Source organism: Hemitrygon akajei, chromosome 6 (assembly GCF_048418815.1).
Source record: "Hemitrygon akajei chromosome 6, sHemAka1.3, whole genome shotgun sequence".
In the NCBI taxonomy this organism is placed as follows: Eukaryota; Metazoa; Chordata; class Chondrichthyes; order Myliobatiformes; family Dasyatidae; genus Hemitrygon; species Hemitrygon akajei.
Window position 1 is genome coordinate 94,470,262 of NC_133129.1, and position 21,287 is coordinate 94,491,548.

General features: G+C 46.0%; 2 protein-coding genes across 2 annotated transcripts in view; one reads left to right on the plus strand and one right to left on the minus strand.

Moving 5' to 3' along the window:
• The window catches only part of mogat3a (monoacylglycerol O-acyltransferase 3a), a 22,378-nt gene extending 15,548 nt beyond the window's left edge, over positions 1-6,830 (plus strand). The window contains exon 6 of the mRNA XM_073048902.1: positions 6,570-6,830. Within this exon, the coding sequence (XP_072905003.1) occupies positions 6,570-6,724 (155 nt within the window). The 3' untranslated portion in view covers positions 6,725-6,830. The remainder of the gene's footprint in view (positions 1-6,569) is intronic.
• The window catches only part of LOC140729297 (diacylglycerol O-acyltransferase 2-like), a 26,035-nt gene continuing 11,566 nt past the window's right edge, over positions 6,819-21,287 (minus strand). The window contains exons 6-8 of the mRNA XM_073048903.1: positions 18,552-18,726; positions 13,900-14,102; positions 6,819-9,050 (exon numbers count right to left, since the gene is read on the minus strand). Of these exons, the coding sequence (XP_072905004.1) occupies positions 8,896-9,050; positions 13,900-14,102; positions 18,552-18,726 (533 nt within the window). The 3' untranslated portion in view covers positions 6,819-8,895. The remainder of the gene's footprint in view (positions 9,051-13,899; positions 14,103-18,551; positions 18,727-21,287) is intronic.

The window sequence follows — 21,287 nt, forward strand, 5'->3', positions numbered from 1 at the left end:
CAGCTGCAAGATCGGGGGTTCAATTCCCACCGCCGTCTGTAAGGAATTTGCACGTTCTCCCCATGACCGCGTGGGTTTCTTCAGGGAGCGCCAATTTCCCCCCACAGTCCAAAGACTTACGGGTTAAGTTTGTGATTTGTGGGCATGCTATGTTGGCACCCGAAGCGTGGCAACACTACAGGGCACCCCAACACATCCCCAGGCTGACGCAAACGACGCATTTCACAGTATGTTTCGAAGTCTGGACGTACAGCAATACGTTCTCAATAAAGACAAACTTAACGCAGGTAAACGCTAACGCGTTGTATTCTGTTCAACTCTGAGCACTTGCGACCAGCTCACTATCATAACCCCGGCTTCCGGGTGAACCGTCTGGATTTATCCACTGGGAAAATAAGTTTTTTTTTATTATGTACAAATAATAATTCACTCAGTACTGTGCAAAGGTCTATATCGAGCAAGGATGCCTAAGACTTTTGCACACTACTGTGGTAATCTTATTTATTGTACTCTACTGCTGCCACAAAAAAAGAAACACATTTCATGAAAGATGTGAGTGATGATAAACCTGATTCTGATCTGGGTCTCTATTGTGGACTGAGAGTGGGAAGGGGGCAGGGAGAGGGGAATCATGGGTGGGAAAAGGGAGAGGGGAGGGAGTGGGAAGCACCGGAGTGACATTCTGTAATGATCAGTAAACCAATTGTTTGGTATTAAATGACCTTGCCTGCTGCCTCAGGGCTGGGTGTGTCTGCAGCCACCCCCACCCCCACCCCCGCCTCTGGCACTCCTCTGCCACCAGCCCACACCCCTCCCACAGTGCTCCACCCTCACCATCCTTTGCTCCTGCCAGATTTACAAACTTGCTCTCCTCTCCATGTTGACAAATACAGTACTGCTCAAAAGTCGTAGGCACCCTAGCTACATACATGTGCTGAAGAATTTTGCACAGTAGTGTACGTGTAACAAGGAAAACTAATCCTTCTCTTGTTCGCCCTTTGGACTTAGCAACTGACGACTTGAAAGAGACCGAATGTTGTTATTGGTTTATTAACTGAGGTACAGTGAAAAACGTTGTTTTGCATGTGATCTGAACAGATTACTTCACCACATCAACACATCGAGGTAAAGTAATAAAGGGATGCAGAATGAAGTGTTACAGCTATGGAGAAGTTCTTTATTTATTTTATTGAGATACAGCATAGAATAGGCTCCTCCAGCCCTTCAAACCATGACATCCAGCAATCCCCCGATTTAACCCTGGCCAAATTATGGGACTATTTACAATGACCAATTAACCTACCAACTGGTACAACTTTGGACTGTGGGAGGAAACTCACGGGGAGAACATACAAACTCCTTACAGGGAGCAGTGGGAATTGAACTCCAAGATCCTGTACTGTAAAGCGTTGTGCTAACCACTATGCTATCGTGCCACCCTTAGATTAGAGTGCAGGTGGACTATAAAGTGCAAGAGTCGTACCGAGGTAGATTGTGAGGTCAAGAATCTATCTTATTGTACTAGGGAACCATTCAATTGACTTATGACAGCAGGGTAGAAGCTGTCCTTGGAGCCTGGAGGTACTTGCTTTTAGAGTTTGTACCTTCTGCCCGATGAGAGAGGGCAGAAGAATGAATATCCAGGGTGGGTGAGGGTCTTTGATAATGCTGGCTGCTTTACTGAGGCAGCAGAAAGTCAAGACCAAGCCAACAGGGATAATTCATTGAAAATGGCGTCATCACGGGTTGATAGGGTCATACGTCACATTGGACTTCATAAATCAAAGTATTGATTACAGGAGATGGGATGTTATGTTGAGGCTGTATAAGATGTTGGTGAGGCCATTGTGTGCCATTTTCATCAGCTACCTACAGGAAAGATATAAATGAGACTGAAAGAGTACAAATGTTGTCAGGACTGGAGGATCTGAGTGAAAAGGAAAGACTGAATAGGTTAGAACTTTATTTCTTGGAACGTAAATGATTGAGGGGAGATTTGACAGAGGTATATAAAATTATGAGGGTTATAGATAGAGTAAATGCAAGGAGGCTTTTTTCCACTGAGGTTTTGTGGGACTACAACTCGAGGTCATGGGTTAAGGTGTAAAGTTAAAGGGGAACATGAGGGGAAACTTCTCCACTCAGAGGGTCATGAGATTGTGGAATGAGCTGCCGGTGAAAGTGGTGCATGCAAGCCCAATTTCAACATTTAAGAGAAGTTTTGATAGGTGCATGGATAGTAGGGTTATGGAGGGCTATGGTCCAGATCAACGGAAGTAGGCAGCTTAAATGGTTTTGCATGGACTAGGTGGATTGGAGGGCCCATTTCTGTGACTCTGAATCTAAGGGGTGGGTGGTAGAAATTACTTCACACAGGCATGGTTTCTCTTTGGAATCCTCTCCCAGAGGCTGTCACCAAGAATATCCTTCCAGTGGTGTTTGGATACTGAGATTGGTTTATTATCACAGGTACTGAGATGCCATGAAAAGCTTTTATTTACGTGGCATCCTTACAGATCATTCCATATAGTAGTACATCAAGACAGATAAAAGTTACCGAGAACACAGACTATATCGTGTTGTGGTCACAGATGAACTACAATGCACAAGGTCAAAGAAATACAAAGACCATGGTGAGGTCAAGAGTTTGATAACAGCGGCTAGAAGTCCTGCTGAAGGGTTTAGGCCCGAAACGTCAACTGTACGTCAGATGTTGCCTGGCCTGCTGAGTTCCTCCAGCATTTTGTTTGCGGTGCAGAGGACAGAAGTTGTCCTTGAACCTCTTGTACATTTTTGTTCATTGTTTGTGTATTACCTGTCTAAAGAGCAGAACATAGGGAGAAGAGAGAAAGTTTGGAGTCAATGATTACATTGGTTGTTTTTCCCTGGACGTGGGAAGTATAGATGGAGTCCATGGAGAGGAGGCTGGTTTGTGTAATGGATATTAAAGGAAATGGAGATATGGGTTTGAGGCAGGAATCGGCACTGAGGTAAATATCTTGCATTAAATGGCATCTTAGATCATAAGACATAGGAGCAGAATGAGGCCATTCAGCCCTTCAAGTCTTCTCTGCCATTCCATCGTGGTTGATTGGTTATTCCTCTTGATCCCATCCTGCCTTCTCCCCATCACCTTTGATGTTGAGTCTAATTAAAACTTATCAACCTCTGCTATAAATATACTCAATGACATGGCCTCCACAGCCATCTGTGGCAACGAATTCCACAGATTGACTAACCTCTGGCTAAATAAGTTCCTCCTTATCTACCTTCAAACCTTTCAGCTTCCCAAGCACCTTCTCCTTAGTAGTAACAACTACATCAGTTCTGCCCGCTGACACTCTCAAATTTCTTGCATTCTGCTAGTGTCTTCCAAAGTGGAAACTGAGGTAAAATTCAATATAAGTCTGCCATTTTTTGACCCCATTACTACCTCACCAGTATCATTTTCCAGCTGTCTGATTTCCACTTGCCTCTTTTACTCTGTATGTACTTAGGGGAAAAACAACTTTTGATATCCTTTCTTATATTATTGGCTCTTGTACCTTCATATTTAATCTTTTTCCTCCTTGTAGCTTATTTAGTTACCTTCTATTGGTTTTAAAAGCTTCCCAATCCTCCAACTTCCCACTATTTTTGCCATATTGTATGACCTCTCCTTTGCTTTTACGCTGTTTTGATTTCCCTTGTCAGCCATGGTTGCCTCATCCTCCCTTTAGAATACCTCTGCATCTTTTGGATGTATTTATCTTCCCCCTTCTAAGTCCCCATTAATCCCAGCCATTGCTGCACTGCTGTCATCTCTGCTAGTATCCTCTTCCAATAAACTTTGGCCAGCTTCTCTCTCATGCCTCTAATTCCCTTTACTCCACTGTAATACTGATGCATCTGTCTTTATCTTACCCCACTCAAACTGCAGTGTGAATTCTGTCTATTTTGTGATCACTGTCTCCCAATTGTTCCTATATCTTAAGCTCCCTAATCAAATCCGGTTCATTACACAACATTCAATCCAGAATTGTCATTCCTCTAGTGGGCTCAATCTTCAGCTCTCTTAAAAGCAATCTCGTAAGCATTCTACAAATTCCTTCTCTTGAGAACCAGCACCAACTAAACTACCTGCATATTGAAATCCCCCGTGACTATCATAACATTGCCTTTATTACATGCCTTTTATCTTTTCTGTTGAAATTTGTATCCTACATCCTGGCTACTCTTCGCAGGCCTGTATACAAGTTCCATCAGGGTCTGTTAGTCTTGCAATTTTTTAAACTCTACCCACTAGGATCTACATATTCTGATCCTATGAAACGATTTTTTTAACAACAGAGCCATGCCTCCCCCTTTGTTTACCTGCCTGGCCTTTCGCTACAATGTGTATCCTTGGATGTAATGCTCTTAATTATAATCTTTCAGCCACAACTCAGTGATACCTATTACACTGTACCTGGAAATCCCTAACTCTGCCACAAGATCATCTCCCTTAGTCCGTATACTGCTTGTATTCAAATATAACACCTACAGTCCTGAATTCATCACCCTTTTCGATTTGCCCCCATGTTACACTTCAACTCATCCCACTGAGTGCAATTTTGCCATCATCTGCCTGTCTTTCCTCACAGTCTCTCCCCACGCTGCATCGACGCATACCAACTGCCCCATCCTCAGCCCTATCCAGTTCCCATGGGAGAATGAGGAGGGGATTAGAGGGGAAGAGGTGTAGGGAGGGAGGAGGAGGCAGAAGTGGTAGGAAAGGGGAGGAAGGAGAGAGGGTTGTGGTGATTCGGGAGAGGGGAAGAATAGATGAGGAGGATGTAGGAATCAAGCAGATTCAACTTTTTTGGCAGGTGGATATACAAAGGCACTGCTTCCTTCTCCCAGCCTGTCAGTCACCTTTGGGCAAGATATGGCACCTGCTTATCCCCCTGCACCCTGATCAGGGTCACATGAGGCCATGGGAGCAGCCGGGGCATATCACAGTCCTGGTTACGCAAGCACTGACAACAGGCAGACAATCTCTGAAGAATATTGATAATGGCTGGGGTCACCTGTCTTGCAAAGACACTGTCCAGAGGAAGGCAATGGCAAACCACTTTAGCAGAAAAAATTACCAGTAACAATCATGGTCATGGAAAGCCCACATCATACAACACGGCACATAATGACGTACATTGAAACACACTGTACAGTGAAATGTGTCATTTGCATTAACAGCTAGCATACCTGATACCATGCTCTAGGCAACCCACAAGTGTCAACGCATATTCTGGGACCAACATAGCCTGCCCACAATGCTCAGTGATATAACAGAGCCTGACAAACAACAACAGCAAAACAAGTTCTGTTCCTCCATCTCTCCCACCCACACACGTAGACAGCCCTCCAAAACCAGAATAGGCCTCTGGGTCTCCAGGCTTTGGCCATCAGTCAATAACTTCTGGACATCCAATTGACCTCTCTCATCCCTGCTTCAGTCTTCAGTACTGACATCGGCTTAGCTGATGACGGGACCCCATGGCTCGAACTCTGACCAGCCCTCGTGCGCTGACCTGGGACCACCCGACATTCCTCAGTCCACATTGCTGGCCTTCGAGCACTAATGGAGGTGGAGGGAGGGAAGCGGGTGTTGGGCTGAAGAGGAGGGAAGATGGCAGGGATAGGCAGGGAGGGAGAGTTGTGGTGATTTGGGAGAATCTCTGGGATGAGGTGGAGAGGAGGCAGGTTGGGTGAGGAGGAGCAAGAAGAGGGGGAATGGTGGAGGAGGGAGGAGAGTGAGATTGGGAGGCAGGGTATGGTCCAGACCCTCTTAACCACCACAGTTGGTGTCTCCCGTCCCCAATCTGGACCCTCTAGCACAGGGTGAGGCCACCATGGGGCAGTAGGCATGATTGCTCTCCAACAGTAGGCAGCCACAGGGTGAAGGCAGGGAGGGCTGCTGGGTGAAGGAGGTTCGAATAGGAAGCGGGCAAATGTTTCAATATGACGCCCTCTGACACCTTTCTCTTCTGCACTCTGACCCTTGACCCCCTTTCTCTAACCTTGACCCTCTGACCCGTCCTTCACTCTGTGACCTTCTCTTTGTACGCCATCCCTGAACCTCCTTCTGCCCCTGAACGCTCTCTGAACCCAACCCTCATCTCTCTGACACTCATCTCTGAACACTCACTCCATGACACTCTATCGTCACCCTTGTCTGTCTCCTCTGTCATCCTTGTTCACCTTCAATATCCCTATTATCCCCTTCCTCCTTTCTTTCTCTCCATTCCTTTTCCTTTATTCTCTTCTACTCTCCACCCATCCCACTCCCATCTTCCTTTCATCCACCCCTTCTCCTACTCTCCTTCTCCATATCCCTCCATTTACCTACTCTCCATCTCCCTCTTCCCACTTCCCATCTCTTTTATCTGCCATTTTCCCCCTTCTCCCTCCACCTTTCCCTCTTCTGTCACCCTCCCTGTTCCCTTCTCTCTCCCTCCCCTCTTTCCCTATCTCTCTCACTCCCACTCTGTTTCTCTCCCCCTCTGTCCATCACTCCCACCTCCTCCCTCCTGTGCCTTTCCTTTTCCCAGTGGGCAAACCCATTCCAGTGGAGCAGAACCTCAGCCCCTCCCACAGCGACATCGAGAGACTCCACAAGCTGTACCTGGATCACCTCACCTGCCTGTTCGAGGAACACAAGACCCAGTATGGCATCGCGGAGGACAGCCACTTGGTGTTTATATAGCAGAGGCTACACCGTCCCGGGACGTCAACTCCAACCGGTAGACCCCAGAACCAAGCCTCAGTCCTTCCTTGATTGTAATAAATCAGACCACTGTCATTATCTCAAACTCTGCCTTTTCCCTGCTATGTATGTTGACTCTGCACCTGTATCATGGAGCTCAGCTCCCTCTCAGAGGGTCAGGACCATCCCTGCTAGGGGAGCAGGATGTTGTCCTTGGCTTGAGTTGCGATGGGACAGTGTAGAGGGAGCTTCACTCTGTGTCTGACCCTGGGAGTGTGTGATGGGACAGTGTAGAGGGAACTTCACTCTGTATCTGACCCTGGGAGTGTGTGATGGGACAGTGTAGAGGGAATTTCACTCTGTGTCTGACCCTGGGAGTGTGTGATGGGACAGTGTAGAGGGAGCTACACTCTGTGTCTGACCCTGGGAGTGTGTGATGGGATAGTGTAGAGGGAGCTTCACTCTGTGTCTGACTCTGGGAGTGTGTGGTGGGACAGTGTAGAGGGAGCTTCACTCTGTGTCTGACCCTGGGAGTGTGTGATGGGACAGTGTAGAGGGAGCTTTACTCTGTGTCTGACCCTGGGAATGTATGATGGGACAGGGTAGAGGGAGCTTCACTCTGTCTGACCCTGGGAGTGTGTGATGGGACAGTGTAGAGGGAGCTTCACTCTGTGTCTGACCCTGGGAATGTATGATGGGACAGGGTAGAGGGAGCTTCACTCTGTCTGACCCTGGGAGTGTGTGATGGGACAGTGTAGAGGGAGCTTCACTCTGTCTGACCCTGGGAGTATGTGATGGGATATTCTCACTTTCACTCACTCATGTTGATTCTGCCATGGAATATGCAATGCTGCTACTCAGAATACAAAATAATATTCCCCTCTAATTTAGATCCAAAGCAACACAGGAGTAAAGAACCCTGTGAAACACTGGTAAATGGGGCAGAGGGATTTGCTGCAGTAGATGGGGGATGGTGGGAGTTGACACAGGCCTTGTCCTCTCAGGGTGGTACGTGTGTTAGTATCAGGCCCTGTGGAGATGAACTAAACCACAGATGCTGTGGGTGGCTGTGAAGTAGCTCTCAGGTTTTATTGGAAGTAGTTTCCTCAACTTCTGGCTCTGACAACAGTGAAGTGAATCTCTTTTCCTCAGGCTCTATTGAGAAGATGACCTGGACCCTAGACCGATGGAAGATGGTCAACAAGGCCTCAAGCCCCATGGGCAGTGAAGCAATTAATGTCATTCCCTGTAGATGATGAATTGGGCCTCAGGCCCTATAGGACATGGCAATTGGTGATCTAGCCTTATCAGAGGTGATTTTCTAGGCCTGTGGCCCTGGAGACCTAGGAAATAATGAACTCGTTCTCAGACCCTTGGCAGTTAAACAATTGTTCTGCCCTCTGATCCTGAAGTGTGATTATGTAGATCTCAGGCCCTGTGGGTGTCAACTGGGCCTCAGGACCTGAGGGATATGGTGATCTTGCATAGTTGAAGGTGGATTCCTAGCTCTCGGTTCCTGGAGGCAATGAAGTGATTGTCTTTCCCTCAGGCCCCAAAAGTGATGGTGATCTGGCCCTTGGACCCAGTTGAGAAAATGAAATGGAGACCCCCAACTGTGGGAGATGGTGAACAAGGCCTCAGTCCCTGTGGGCAAGGAAGCAAGCTCCAGGCCATGTGGAAAATAGCAATCAGCAAGTCAGCTTCAAGGTCCAATTGGAGGTAGTTTCCTACCCTCAGACCCAGAGGGAAGCAAAGAGATTGTCTTTCCCTCAAGCTCCAAGAGTGATGGTGATCTAAACCTCAGGCCTGGCTAAACTCTTACCAGACCTGTGGAAGATGGTGAACAAGGCCTCAGGCCCAATGGGTGTCAAATGAACTTCAGATCCTGTGGAACATGTTGATCTTCCCCTCAGTCACATTTGCAAGTGGTTTCTGAGCTTCTGAGAGCAGTGAAGCATTTGTCGTCACCTAGGCCCTGAGAGTGATGGTGATCTAATCCTCAGGCCCTGCTTTGTAAAGATGAGCTGGACGCTGTGGGAGACTGTGAGTTGCCTCAGGTATTTTTTGGTACCCTGTGGGAGAATATGGAGTGAAGAAGCTGAGGGTTGGGGTTCGATACTCTTGCTTCATGTGGAGGGATGTGGACAGAGGGTGAAGAGGGGTGATGGGCCTCAGTATATGGTCAGCCTGGTGTCCTTGGGCAGTCCATATCGCATCTTGTGCTTATCAAAGAGCCTGACAAGGGCTTCCTGGTACAGAGTGTGGTAGCGATCCACCTCTTCTTGAGGAGGGTTGGGCATCCTCTTGACAACGATGGGCTTGCCCACTGTTAGAGAGAAGAGAACAGCTGTTAAGGAGTGGCTCATTGTCTCCTCCCACATTAACCCCCGATTACCCTCATTCGACCTTCACCCTGATACTCCATCATCACAGCCCACTGCTCGGGCTCAGGTGGTCAGAGTTAGGAGGGTCTGCCCAGTGGTGACGGGACATCAGTGACCCATCTATTCCCTGTCCCCCCAACCGTCTGTCTCTTTCTTCCCATCTCTTTCCCCCACATTCCTTCCCTCCCCCCCTCTCTCATACCTTTTTGTACCCTCCCTCCCCTGAAGCTATTGGCAATTGGTCTTTGTTATTGTCACATGTACCGAGGTAGAGTGTTTGTTTTGGATGCTGTCAGAGAGATCATTTCACCACATCAGTACATTGACGTAGGGTGGCAGGGTGGAGGTACTTCTTTACCAAAGGAGGTGTAAGGTGCTCCTTCCTTTCCTTATAAAGGATGAGGTTTCGGGGGTACTTAGAGACTAATAATAAAGTAAGTCAAAGTCAGCATGGTTTCCATAAAGGGAAATCTTGTATGACAAATCTATTATGAGTCCTTCGAGGAAGTAACAAGCAGAGTGGATAAAGGAGGGGTAGTGGAAGTAATTTACTTAGATTTTCAGAAGGCATTTGATAAGGTGCCACACGGGGGTGCTTAACAAGGTAAGATCCCACGGCATTACAGGAAAGATACTGGCATGGATAGCAGAATGGCTGACAGGCAGGAGGCAGAAAGTGGGAATAAAGGGGGCCTTGTTGGCTGCCAGTGACTAGTGGTGTTTCTCAGGGGCCAGTATTGGGACTGCTATTTTACACATTGTTTGTCAATGATTTAGGGTAATGGAATTGATGGCTTTGTGGCAAAGTTTGGAAATAATATTAAGATAGGTGGAGGGGTAGGTAGATTGCAGAAGGACTTAGACAAATTGGAAGAATAGGAAAAAAGTGACAGATCAAATATAGTGCTAGAAAACGTATGATAATGCATTTTGGTAAAAGGAACAATAGTGCAGACTATTATCTAAATGGGGAGAAGGTTCAAACATTAGAGGTGCAGAGGGACTTGGGAGTCCTTGTGCAAGATTCCCAGAAGGTTAATGCATATGTTGAGTCTGTGGTAAAGAAGGCAAATGCAATGTTAGCATTCATTTCAAAGGGAATAGAATATAAAAACAAGGAGATAATTCTGAAGCTTTATAAGACCACACTTGCAGTATTGTCAACAGTTTTGGGCCCCTCATCTCAGAAAGGATGTATTGTCATTGGAGAGAGTCCAGAGGAAGTTCACAAAGAAGATTCTAAGAGGAGCATTTGGCAGCTTTGGGCCTGTATTACCTGGAATTTAGAAGAATGTGGGGGAGATCTCATTGAAACCCACCACATGTTGAAAGGACTATATAAAGTGGATGTGGGGAGAATGTTTCCTATGATGGGGGTATCCAAAACTAGAGGTTACAGCCTCAAAATTGAGGGGCTACCCTTTAGCAAAGAGGTAAGGAAGAATTTTTTAGCCAGAGAGTAGTTTATCTATGGAATGCTCTGTCACTGACTGTGGTCCATGTGTGTATTTAAGGTGGAAGTTGATCATTTCCTGATCGGTCAGGGCATCACAGGATATGGCGAGAAGACCAGTTTATAGGGTTGAGTGGGATCTGGGATTAGTCATGATGGAATAGTGGAGCAGACTCAATAGGTAAACTGGCCTAATTCTGCTCCTTTGTCTTATGGTCTTCCCTCCGCTAGCAACGTGTAGCACCTCCTGATCAGGGTCATGGGCCGCCATGGGATCAGGCAGGCAGGTGGTGGATGGTCAGCCGGTGCTCATCACAAGTCCTGGTTATGCGACCACTGACGCCAGGCAGACAATCTCTGAAGAGTATTGATAATGGCTAGGGTCATCCATTTGAGAAAGTTACTGCCCAGTAGAAGGGAATGGCAAACCACTTGTATAGAAAAATTTGTCAAGAACAGTCACGTTCATGGAAAGACCATGATCGCCATCATGTGGCATGGTACATGGTGATGATGATGAGGAAGAGAATACTGGTGGGGTGTGGGGCAAATGGGATCGGTCTGACAGGCAGTATGGGAAGACCATGATCACCTACGTCATATGACATGGCATATATGATGATGATTCTCACTGTCTACTCTATTGGACACTGGTTTTTATTATTGTCACAGGTACTGAAGTGGAGTGGGAAACTTTGATTTGCACGACCTCCATTCAGATCATTTCATTACACTGAGTTAGTACAGGGGAAAGTCAATGACAGAAAGCAGAATAAAGTGCTACAGCTACAGAGAAAGTAGTGGACAGACAATAAAGTGCAAGGCTATGATGGAATTCTCCAAGAGGACAACCTCATTGTTGGGTTCAGAGGCTTGCTTGCCTACCTCAATGACCCAGAGAGCTACGCTGGCTGGAGTCAGGGCTTTACGCTTTGGCTCTTGGTAGGGTCACCCATGCCAAACAGGTCAAAGGGTAGAGGTCAGACTAAGAGTGGTCCACTGTTCCTCCAGGTTCAGGGTTTCAACTCAGGGCTAACAACCTAGAATGGTACTCCTACATCTGAGTCCCAAAGTATTCCAGAGTTTCCAACCGGGACTAGCATGACTGACCATAGTGAAAACCGAGGGGAAGCTACTGATGTGATGAAGGAAGCCCTGACCACCGCCAGAGATGGAGGAGCTTCACTGCTGTCCTAAATGCCAGTTGTGTAATGGACAACCTGCCCTGACTGACAATGATGAGGTAAATTGAGAGGTCAGGAACCTATCCTACCATATAAACAGTCCATTCAATAGTGTGAGTACAGCGGGATAGAAGCACCCTTGACCCGGTGATATGCGCTTTCAGGCTTTACTATTTTCTGCCTGATGGGAGAGAGAAGAAAGACTGTGCGGGTGGGCGAGTTCTTGGATTTTGCTGGCTGCTTGACAAGGCAGCAAGAAGTTTAGACAGAGTCTGAGGTGAGCAGGGTTTCTGGAATGTGTTGATCTGTGTACACAACTCTCTGCATTCTCTTGCAGTCTCGAGCACAGCCGTATCCATAACGAGCCATGATGCATTCAGATAGGATGCTTCCAATGCTGCAATTTAATAAAATGTTGGTAAGGGTCAACAGGAATGTGCTGAAACAATTTAGCTTCCGGAGAAAGTAGAGGTGCTGGAGCGCCTTCAGAGAAAAGCTAACTTTTTGTATCTTCAAAGTAAACCAGTGAGCACATCTACATGAAATAGGAAAGCAGCATCCATCATCAGAGATCCGCACCACACAAGCCATGCTCTATTCTCACTGCTGCCATCAGGTAGGAGGTACAGGAGCCTCAGGACTCACACCACCAGGTTCAAGAACAGTTATTACCCATCAACCATTAGGCTCTTGAACCAAAGTGGTCAACTACATCCCTTGCCCCATCTATTGAGAAGATCCCACAACCAATGATCTCACTTTAAGGGCTCTTTATCTCATGTTCTCATTATTTATTGCTATTTATCTATATTTGCATTTGCACAGTTTGTTGTCTTCTGCACTCTGGTTGATCTTTCATTGATCCTGTTTATAGTTACTATTTTATAGATTTGTTGAGTATGCCTGCAGGAAACAAATCTCAGGGTTGTACGTGGTTACATTTATTTTGGTAATAAAATTTACTTTGAACTTTATCAAAGCACATACAGAATATGCCACTACATACTACCTTGAGGGTTGCTAAGGTTGTCATAGGCAGGGTGGTAGTGGGGATAAGCTCCCATTACCCTATAAAGTGCTCCCAATGGTGTGTGTCTCTAACAGCCTCTGACAACCAAGTCCAACTCTTGGCCTTCACGTGTGGCTTAGCCACTAGACCTGGTGGAACTGTTTCTACTGACAAAAGAAGGGGGAGAGGCGGACCACTGGCACCTCAAAACCAGTTGCCATGGGAAAGGCTTCGGGAGTAAACCCCAAGGAAGAAATCTGGAGCCAGGGTCTCTAAGACAGTTTGATGTTTACAACTTCACTCTGGCAACCTCTGCAACGACAATGGTGCCAAGCTGTATTGGCGCTTGCCCTTCCCTTGGACTACATCAGTGACGTGGAGAGGGGGAGCCCACTGAATGGGCAACAGCCGGTTCTTCAAATCTTCCTGCCAGGCTTGCACCCTGGAGTCCACCAGAGGCGCAAACCCAGGACCCCCTGGGATCGAAGGCTGCCTACCTCTACTACCACCTTGAGATTCATTTTTTTGCAGACATTTACAAGGAAAATAAATAAATACAATAGAATTTATGAAAAACTACATGTAAACAAAGACTGAGACACAACCGATGTGCAAAAAAAGACAAATAGTGCAAATCATGATAAATAGATAATATTGAGAACATGAGCTATGGAGACTCTGAAAGTCAATCTGTAGGATGTGGAATCAGTTAAGTGTTGAGGTGAGTGAAGTTTCAACTCTGGTTCAGGAGCCTGATGGCTGAAGAGTAGTAACTGTTTCTGAAGGGGTCGTGTGGGACCTGAGGCTCCTGTACCTCCTTCCTGATGGTAGTAGTCAGAAAGGAGCATGGTGTGGATGTTGAGGGCCCACAGTGATGGATGCTACTTTCTTGTTCCAGTGCTCCTTGTAGATGTGCTCAGTGGTGGGGAGGGCTTTGCCTGCAGTCTGATGTGATATGATCTTTAATAAAGTTTCACCCATCTCAGTACATGTGACTTTAATGAACCGATCCCAATATTGAGGTCAGTAAACAGAACATTGACTTCCTGTGGTTGTCCTCTCCCGCTAGGTGAAATGTTGTGCAGTCCCTCTGTTAACGTGAGCTGCAGCCAGCCAGTGGCAGGGATGGCCACCGTGATACCCACCTACAGTAGTGACAGGCCTGGCGAAGGGCAGCAGCCCCCAGGAGCGGCTGAACACGAGACCACAGCCTCTGAACAGGCAGGGAGCGAAGCCCGCCAGCTTCTGGAACTGCCGCTGCAGTTGATTCCCCCAGCTGTCTGGCTCTAGAACCACCTGGTCGTAGACGTCGTTCTCTCCGAAACTGTAGACAGGAACTAGGTCAGCCCTGAGTGGAAGGAAGAGAGGGGAGGAACGATGTTGTCACCAGAACTGATTGTATCATAGGCCACACAGTACAGGAGTGTTTGATTGCTCTTGGCCTGCACTTGCTAGAGTTTAGGACAATGATGGGACTAAACCTATTGAATATTGAAAGGCCTAGATGCAGTGGACACGGAGAGGATGGTTCTGATAGTGGAAGAAACCAGGACTGAAGGGCACAGCCTCAGAATACAAGGATGCCCCTTCAAAACAGAGATGAGCAGGAAGTTCTTTAACTAGAGGGCAGTGAATCTGGAATTAACTAGGCCAAGTCATTGGGTATACGTACAGCAGAGGTCGAGAGGTTTTTGATTAGTCAGGGTGTCAAAGGTTATGGGAGAAGGCAGGAGAATGGGCTTAAGATGGATAATAGATCAGCCTTGGTGGAGCAGACTCAAAGTGCCAAATGGAATAATTCTGCTCCTATGCCATATGGTCCTATAAAAACATACTCTGTGGCCCTGCTGGAGACTTTGAGGCCTGTCCTGGTGTTGGAGAACTTCCGTGTGTGTGGGTGGGAGGGAGGAAAGGGGCTTGTTTTCCTGTTGATTTACTTTTGACCCTGTATATTGAGTTTTGTTGTGCTCTGTGTTTTGCTAACAATGGTGGGCATGCTATATTGGTGCCAGAATGTGTGGCAACACTTGCAGATTGCACTCAGCACATCCCTAGGTTGTTAATGCTGCTGAGACATTCCCTAAGATGCACTGGGACACATCCTCGGTGATGTAACCTGGGGTCATCGGGTGTTCTGGGCCTTTCAACATCAGACACTCTCGACCTCTCAATCCACAGCCATCTGGAAGTTCACTCTGCGCTCTCCGTGACGGGCCTGACGGCTATTTTCTTTGTAGCCCCCTTTGTAAAGCAAGGAGAGAGTAGGTTCTGCAGAGCGAGTGGCCAGCAAAACCTCTACACCCCAACCCCACCCCTGACTCTGGCACTGCACTACCAGCTCCTGGTATTTGGCTTTCTAACACTCAAATGCCTCAATTCTGTCTTCCCAAGACACTGTCAATTCTACCAAGAACACTTGCTTTTAAAAGAGTCATTTCACTGTAGTGGGGAAATAAGCTCCCACAACCTACTAAATATCCCCAATAGCATGCATCTCAAATAGCTTCTGACAACCAAGTCCAGCTCCTGGTCTTCACATGTGGCTCAGCTAATAAGCCTCACAGAACTGCTTGTATTGACAGAAGAAGGGGCAAAGGTGGGTTACTGGCATCTTAAAACCAGTCGCTCTGGGCCGATGGTGCTTGTCGGCCATTGTTGGTAGCTCATCTAGAAGGAAAACTGATCTCAAAACCCTGCTGCCTTGCGGCTATACCCACTCATGGAGAAGGCTTTGGAAGTAAGCCCTGAGGGGAAAAATCCGGAGTTGGAGTCCCTAAGGCAGTCTAATATTGAGTTCAATGTGGAATGGCATTTTTTGTGAGGCTGCTGGTGCCAAACTGCATCGGTCTCTGCTGTTCCTTTGGGTTTGTCAGATGCTTGGAGAGGGGGAGCTTGCTACATGGGCAACAGCTTGTTCTCCATTTTGTACTGCCCAGGCTTGCATATCTAGACAGCTGGGACACAACATCCATGGTCGACCCTGACCAACTGAGGCCTCACTCACTTCTTAAAACATTTTCCTTCTAGTTCTTGATTTCCCAGCTCTGGGGAAAAGACTGTGGGCACTCACTCTTTCTGAGCCCTGACAATTTTATACACCCCCTTAAAGTCTCCCCTCATCTGCCAGTATGCCAATGAAAAAAGTCCCAATCTACCATAACTCAGTCCCTTGAGACTCAATAACATTCTCATAAATCTCCTCTGCACCCTTCCAGCTTGAGATATTATAGCATAATGATCAAAACTGAATACAGTATTCCAACATCTTTTCACTTAAATCTGCACCTTCTAAATCTTGATTTCCCAACTCTGGGAAAATGACTGTGTGCATTTACCCTAGTTATGTCCTTCATGGGTTTATACGTGTTTCTGGGGAGTGGAGAGAAGGCAAGAGGCTGTGGAGAGTAGTGGGCACAGCCCTCCCCACCATCGATAATATCTACAAGAAGGCAGTATCTGCAATCAAAGATCCCCACCATGCTCACTTCTCACCATTAGGTAGAAGGTACAGAAGGCTGAAGTCTCACACCAGCAGGTTCGGGGGCAGTTACTTTCCTACAACCATCAAGTTCCTGAACTGATCTACAAAACCCTGATTACTATCTCAGCAAAGTAACACCACCAACCGCTTCGTGCACGACTGTGGATTGTGAGTCTTTTTTCGCTCTAAGTCTTGTGTTTGAATACGTCTTTCTCTTACACTACCATGGGCATGTCCTTTCCTATCCCTTGTGTTTTGTATAAGATCGTAAGATATAGGAGCAGAATTAGACCATTTGGCTCATTGAGTCTGCTCTGCCATTCAATCATGGCTGAAAAAAAAACATTCTTCTGCCTTCTCCCTAACTTTCAACCCCCTTACTAATCAAAAACTTATCAATCATCAACATCAATACACCCAGAGACTTGGCCTACATGGCTCCATGTTCCAAGTTCAAATTCATTATCAAGGTATGTATATGTCACTATATACTACTCTGAGATTCATTTTCGTCCGGGCATTCACTGTAGATACAAAGAAATACAATGGAATCAATGACAAGCTACACACGGAGACAGATAAACAACTCATATGCAAAACAAGACAAAATAATAACAAAGCATTCAACAATTAGGACTGCTCAGCAATATCTATGTAAATCTTCAGAAAACCACAATACTAAACACCACTAAAATGGTCCAAAAGTTCTCAGCATTTGAGAAATGAGTGTGCTTGGCTATACCTGTACCTCAGGTTTTACCAGCTTGAACTGAGAAAAATCATAATAATAATAACAATAAAAAAAGACCAACAAATTCAAGATGATTACTGCAGAAAATGCCAAGAGAAACCAGAAACAATTCAAAACATTACAGGATCCCATAGCAGTTTAACTCAATCTGATGACTCACACAGGCACCATCAAGTGGCATACATCTTTCGCCAACATCTTACCTTAAAATACAATTCATACAAGAAATCACACCTTACTGTAAATACAAGCCTGGTCCAGCTTTAGTGTCAGAGTCCTACAAATTATATTACAATCCATACGTTATTACAGATATGACAATCCACAATAACTGTCCGGATATAATAATACAAGATAAACAAGCAAGAACAACTTACTTAATAGATATCGCCATTCCAAACACACAAAACTTACAGAAATCAGCAAGTGAAAAACACCAGAAATATGCTGAATAAAAAAGAGGAAATTGAAAGACTATGGAACATTAATGCTGTATACATGTCCCAATAATAATATCTACAGCGGCTATCATCCCAATGGCACTACAAAATAGCATTAAACACTAGGGCTACACAGCAATATTTATGTAAATCTCCAGAAACCGCAATACTAAATACCACTAGAATAGTTTGAAAGTTCTCAGCGATTGAGGAATGAGTGTGCTTGGCTATGCCTGTACCTTAGGTTTTGCCAGCTTGAGCTGAGAAAAAAATAAAATACAACAATAATAAATAATATTGAGAACATGGAGAGTCAATAGGTTGTGGAATCACTTTGGTGTTGAGGTGAGTGAAGTTATCTTTGTAGGTTCAGGAGCCAGATGGTTGTAGGGTAATAACTGTCCCTGACTTGGTGGGGTGGGACACAAGGCTCCTGAATCTCCTTCCCGATGGCTGCAGGGAACTGAAAGCAACAAGATCCTCTGATTCACCATCCTTTAAATCGTGTTCTTTGTTTGGTCTGTATGTAGCTACTAGCCGATGATGCTGCTGCAAGTTAGTTTCTCAGGGTCGACACTGCAGAGTAGTGGTTAGCACAATGCTCTACAGTACCAGTGACAACAGCTCGATTCCTGCTGTTGTCTGTTAGGAGTTTGTACATTCTCCCCGTGACTGCACTGGCTGGCTGGTTAGCCGGTCAGCGTAAAATTAGGCTAGGATTAAATCGGGGGATTGCTGGCTTGAAATGCTGGAAGGGCCTATTCATCACTATCCCAATGAATAAATAAATAGATTTGTACCTGCACCCAGTGTACAAGACAGTTACCTCTGTTTGACTGGGGAAATCCATGCCAATCATGTGAGGGGAAGAGCCAGTAAGAGGAGTGGCAGTGGAGTTACCCTGGGCATCGTGTGAGCTGCAGAAGGGAGCAAGCTGGGAGTCACACAGAGGGAGCGTAGATCTCTCTTTGGGAAGGGGATACAGTGTGTGTGGAAGAGGGGACAGGGTGAACACAATGCCTCGGCTGAAGAGAAGATTCAGGTCCTGCCACTGGCCCGTGGATCGGTGCATTGCCTAACCAAATGTGGTTGTTCTCCGTGCGGACAGGAAACTCCACGACCTACCCGTGCTCCAGAGCCATGCGGATGAAACCCTGCCTGTTCTTCAGCAAGACCCCGTGCTCGCCCGGCCGGCCGGCCATCGACTCTGCTGCGCCCCCCACCACGATCACCACCGCTTGGCCCACCCCCCTTTCTTCCAGGAGGTGTCTGAGGCTTGACCTGCTCACCGGGCATGCTCCTGGGGGAATGGGGGTTGGAGGGGAGAGAACGTTACAACATAAGAGGCCATCCGCTCCATCAAGTCTGCTCTGACATTTAATAAGATCATGGATGGACTCTACCAGCCTGCCTTTGATTGCCCTATTGTGCAAATATTTAGCAAATTGTGCCTAAAATACTTTGTTGTTTCAAAAGGGCCAGGGAAGGAAGTAAAAAGGGTGGCGTTGTTAATCAGAGATAGCATCACGGCTGCAGAAAACGAGGACATCAAGGAGGGAATTGCTTCCTGAGTCAGTGAGGGTGGAAGTCAGAAACAGGAAGGAGCATTCACTCTGTGAACGGTAGACAACTGAGGAGTGTAAATGAACAAAGGGATCTGAGAATACAGGTCCATAAATTCATTGAAAGCGGCGTCACAGGTAGATGGGTTCAGAAATGAAGCTTTTGGCACACTGACCCTGATAGATCAATGTACTGAGTACAAGCATTGAGACATTATATGACATTACTGAGGTCTAATTTGGAGTATTTGCATTTTTAGTTCCTGACCTACAGGAAAGATGTAAACAAGGTTGAAGGAGTACACAGAAAATTTATAAGGCTGCTGCCGGGTCTGGAGGACCTGAGTTATAAAGGAAGATTGAATGGGTTAGAACTTTATTCCCCAGAATGTAGAAGATTGAGGGGAAGATTTGAAAGAGGTATACAAAATTATGAGGTGTATAGACAAGGTTAATGCAAGCAGGCTTTTTCCACTGATGTTGGGTGGGACTACAACCAGAGCTCATGGGTTAAGGATGACAAGTGAAATATTTAAGGGAAACATGAGGGGACACTTCCTCACTGAGAGGGTGGTGAGAAGGTGTAATGAGGTGCCAACACTAACGGTGGATACAATTTCAATTTCAACATATAAGAGTCTATCGGATAGGTACATGGATAGGGGTATGGTCCATGTGCAGGTCAGTGGTTTGGTGCAGGCTAGATGGGACAAAGGGCCTGTTTCTATGCTGTAGTTTTCTATAACTCTATAGACCCCAAAATAGCAATAAAGAGACTGAGAAACATATCAGGAGGCAGAGTTTGGAAAGGGGCAAAATAGCAGGGTTGTTGTCATGGTGGACTTCAACTTGTCTAATATTGATTGGTGCTTCCTTAGTTCCAAAAGTTCAGATGGGGCAGAATTAGTTAGGTTTGTACAGGAAGGATATAGACTGGCCAACTAGAGAAGAGCCCCCAATGTCCCCGTGCTCGGCAGTGAACCAGGCCAGTGTCAGAGCTCCTGATGGGTTAGCAGATACAATAGTTCAATAGGTACATAGGCACATGGATGATAGATAAATGAAGGGCTATGTACGAGGAAAGGGTTAGATTGTTCTTAGAGAAGATTAAAAGTTCGGCACAACATTGTGGGCCAAAGGGCATATCATCATCATCATCATCATCAAGACATGGGTGATCATCGTCTCCTGACTATCATTGATATAGGCATATCTTTTTCTATGGAAGTGGTTTGCCATTGCCTTCTTCCGGGCAGTGTCTTTACAAGACGGGTGACCCCAGCCATTATCAATACCCTTCAGAGATTATCTGCCTGACGTCACTGGTCCGATAACCAGGACTTGTGATCTGCACCAGCTGCTCGTACAACCATCCACCACCTGCTCCCATGGCTTCATATGACCCTGATTGCAGAGGGGAGGCTAAGCAAGTGCTACATCTTGCCCAAGGGTGACCTGCGGGCTAGTGGAGGGAAGGAGCACCTTACACCTCCTTTAATAGAGACGTATCTCCACCCCACTAGTATAGGCCTATACTATGCTGTTTCTGTCATATTGTTCCATATTTAATTGAACTGCTTACAACAAATATATTTTCCTGAGCAGAAAATTCCACAGGTTTGTGAAAAGCAGCTCCTCCTCATGCCCATCCTAAATCTACTCCCCTGAACCTTGAGGCTATATTCCCTAATTGTAGTCTCATTTACCAGTGGAAACCACTTTCCTTCTCAATCTTATCTATCTCTTCCCTGATTTTATATGTTTCTATAAGGTCCCCTCTCATTCTTCTGAGGGAAGAAAGGGGAGATGATCCAACGCCACACTGTGTGTCCATCATCTGAGCAATGGCCTCATCGCGCAGGAGCTCCTGAAGCCTTAAGTCCCACACCACCAGACTCAGAGACAGCTACTTCCCCTTTAACCATCTGGCATCACAGATAGGGATCATTTTTAATTTTTTTCAGTTAGTAAGTGGTTTGTATTTTCTCAATATCACCTCGTGGGTCTGTGTTTATCTGTTATGTCTTAATTGTTTGTCTTTGGACTTTGTGTTGCAGGTGTCTCATTTGTTACCGTGGGGATTTTAAACTCTTTGTATTAATCACTTGTTTTCAATTTGGGATAATTTAATTAACACATTATTGTCTGTGTCCGAAATTCCTACATGAGTATTATCCCTCTTTATTGGGTCATTGTGATTCCTTGTTCTTCTGTGTATCGTCAGTGATGTCTGTTCAGGATTCTGTTTAGCTTGACTGAGCTGCTGTTAGTTTTTCTAGTTAATTTATGTACTAAATCT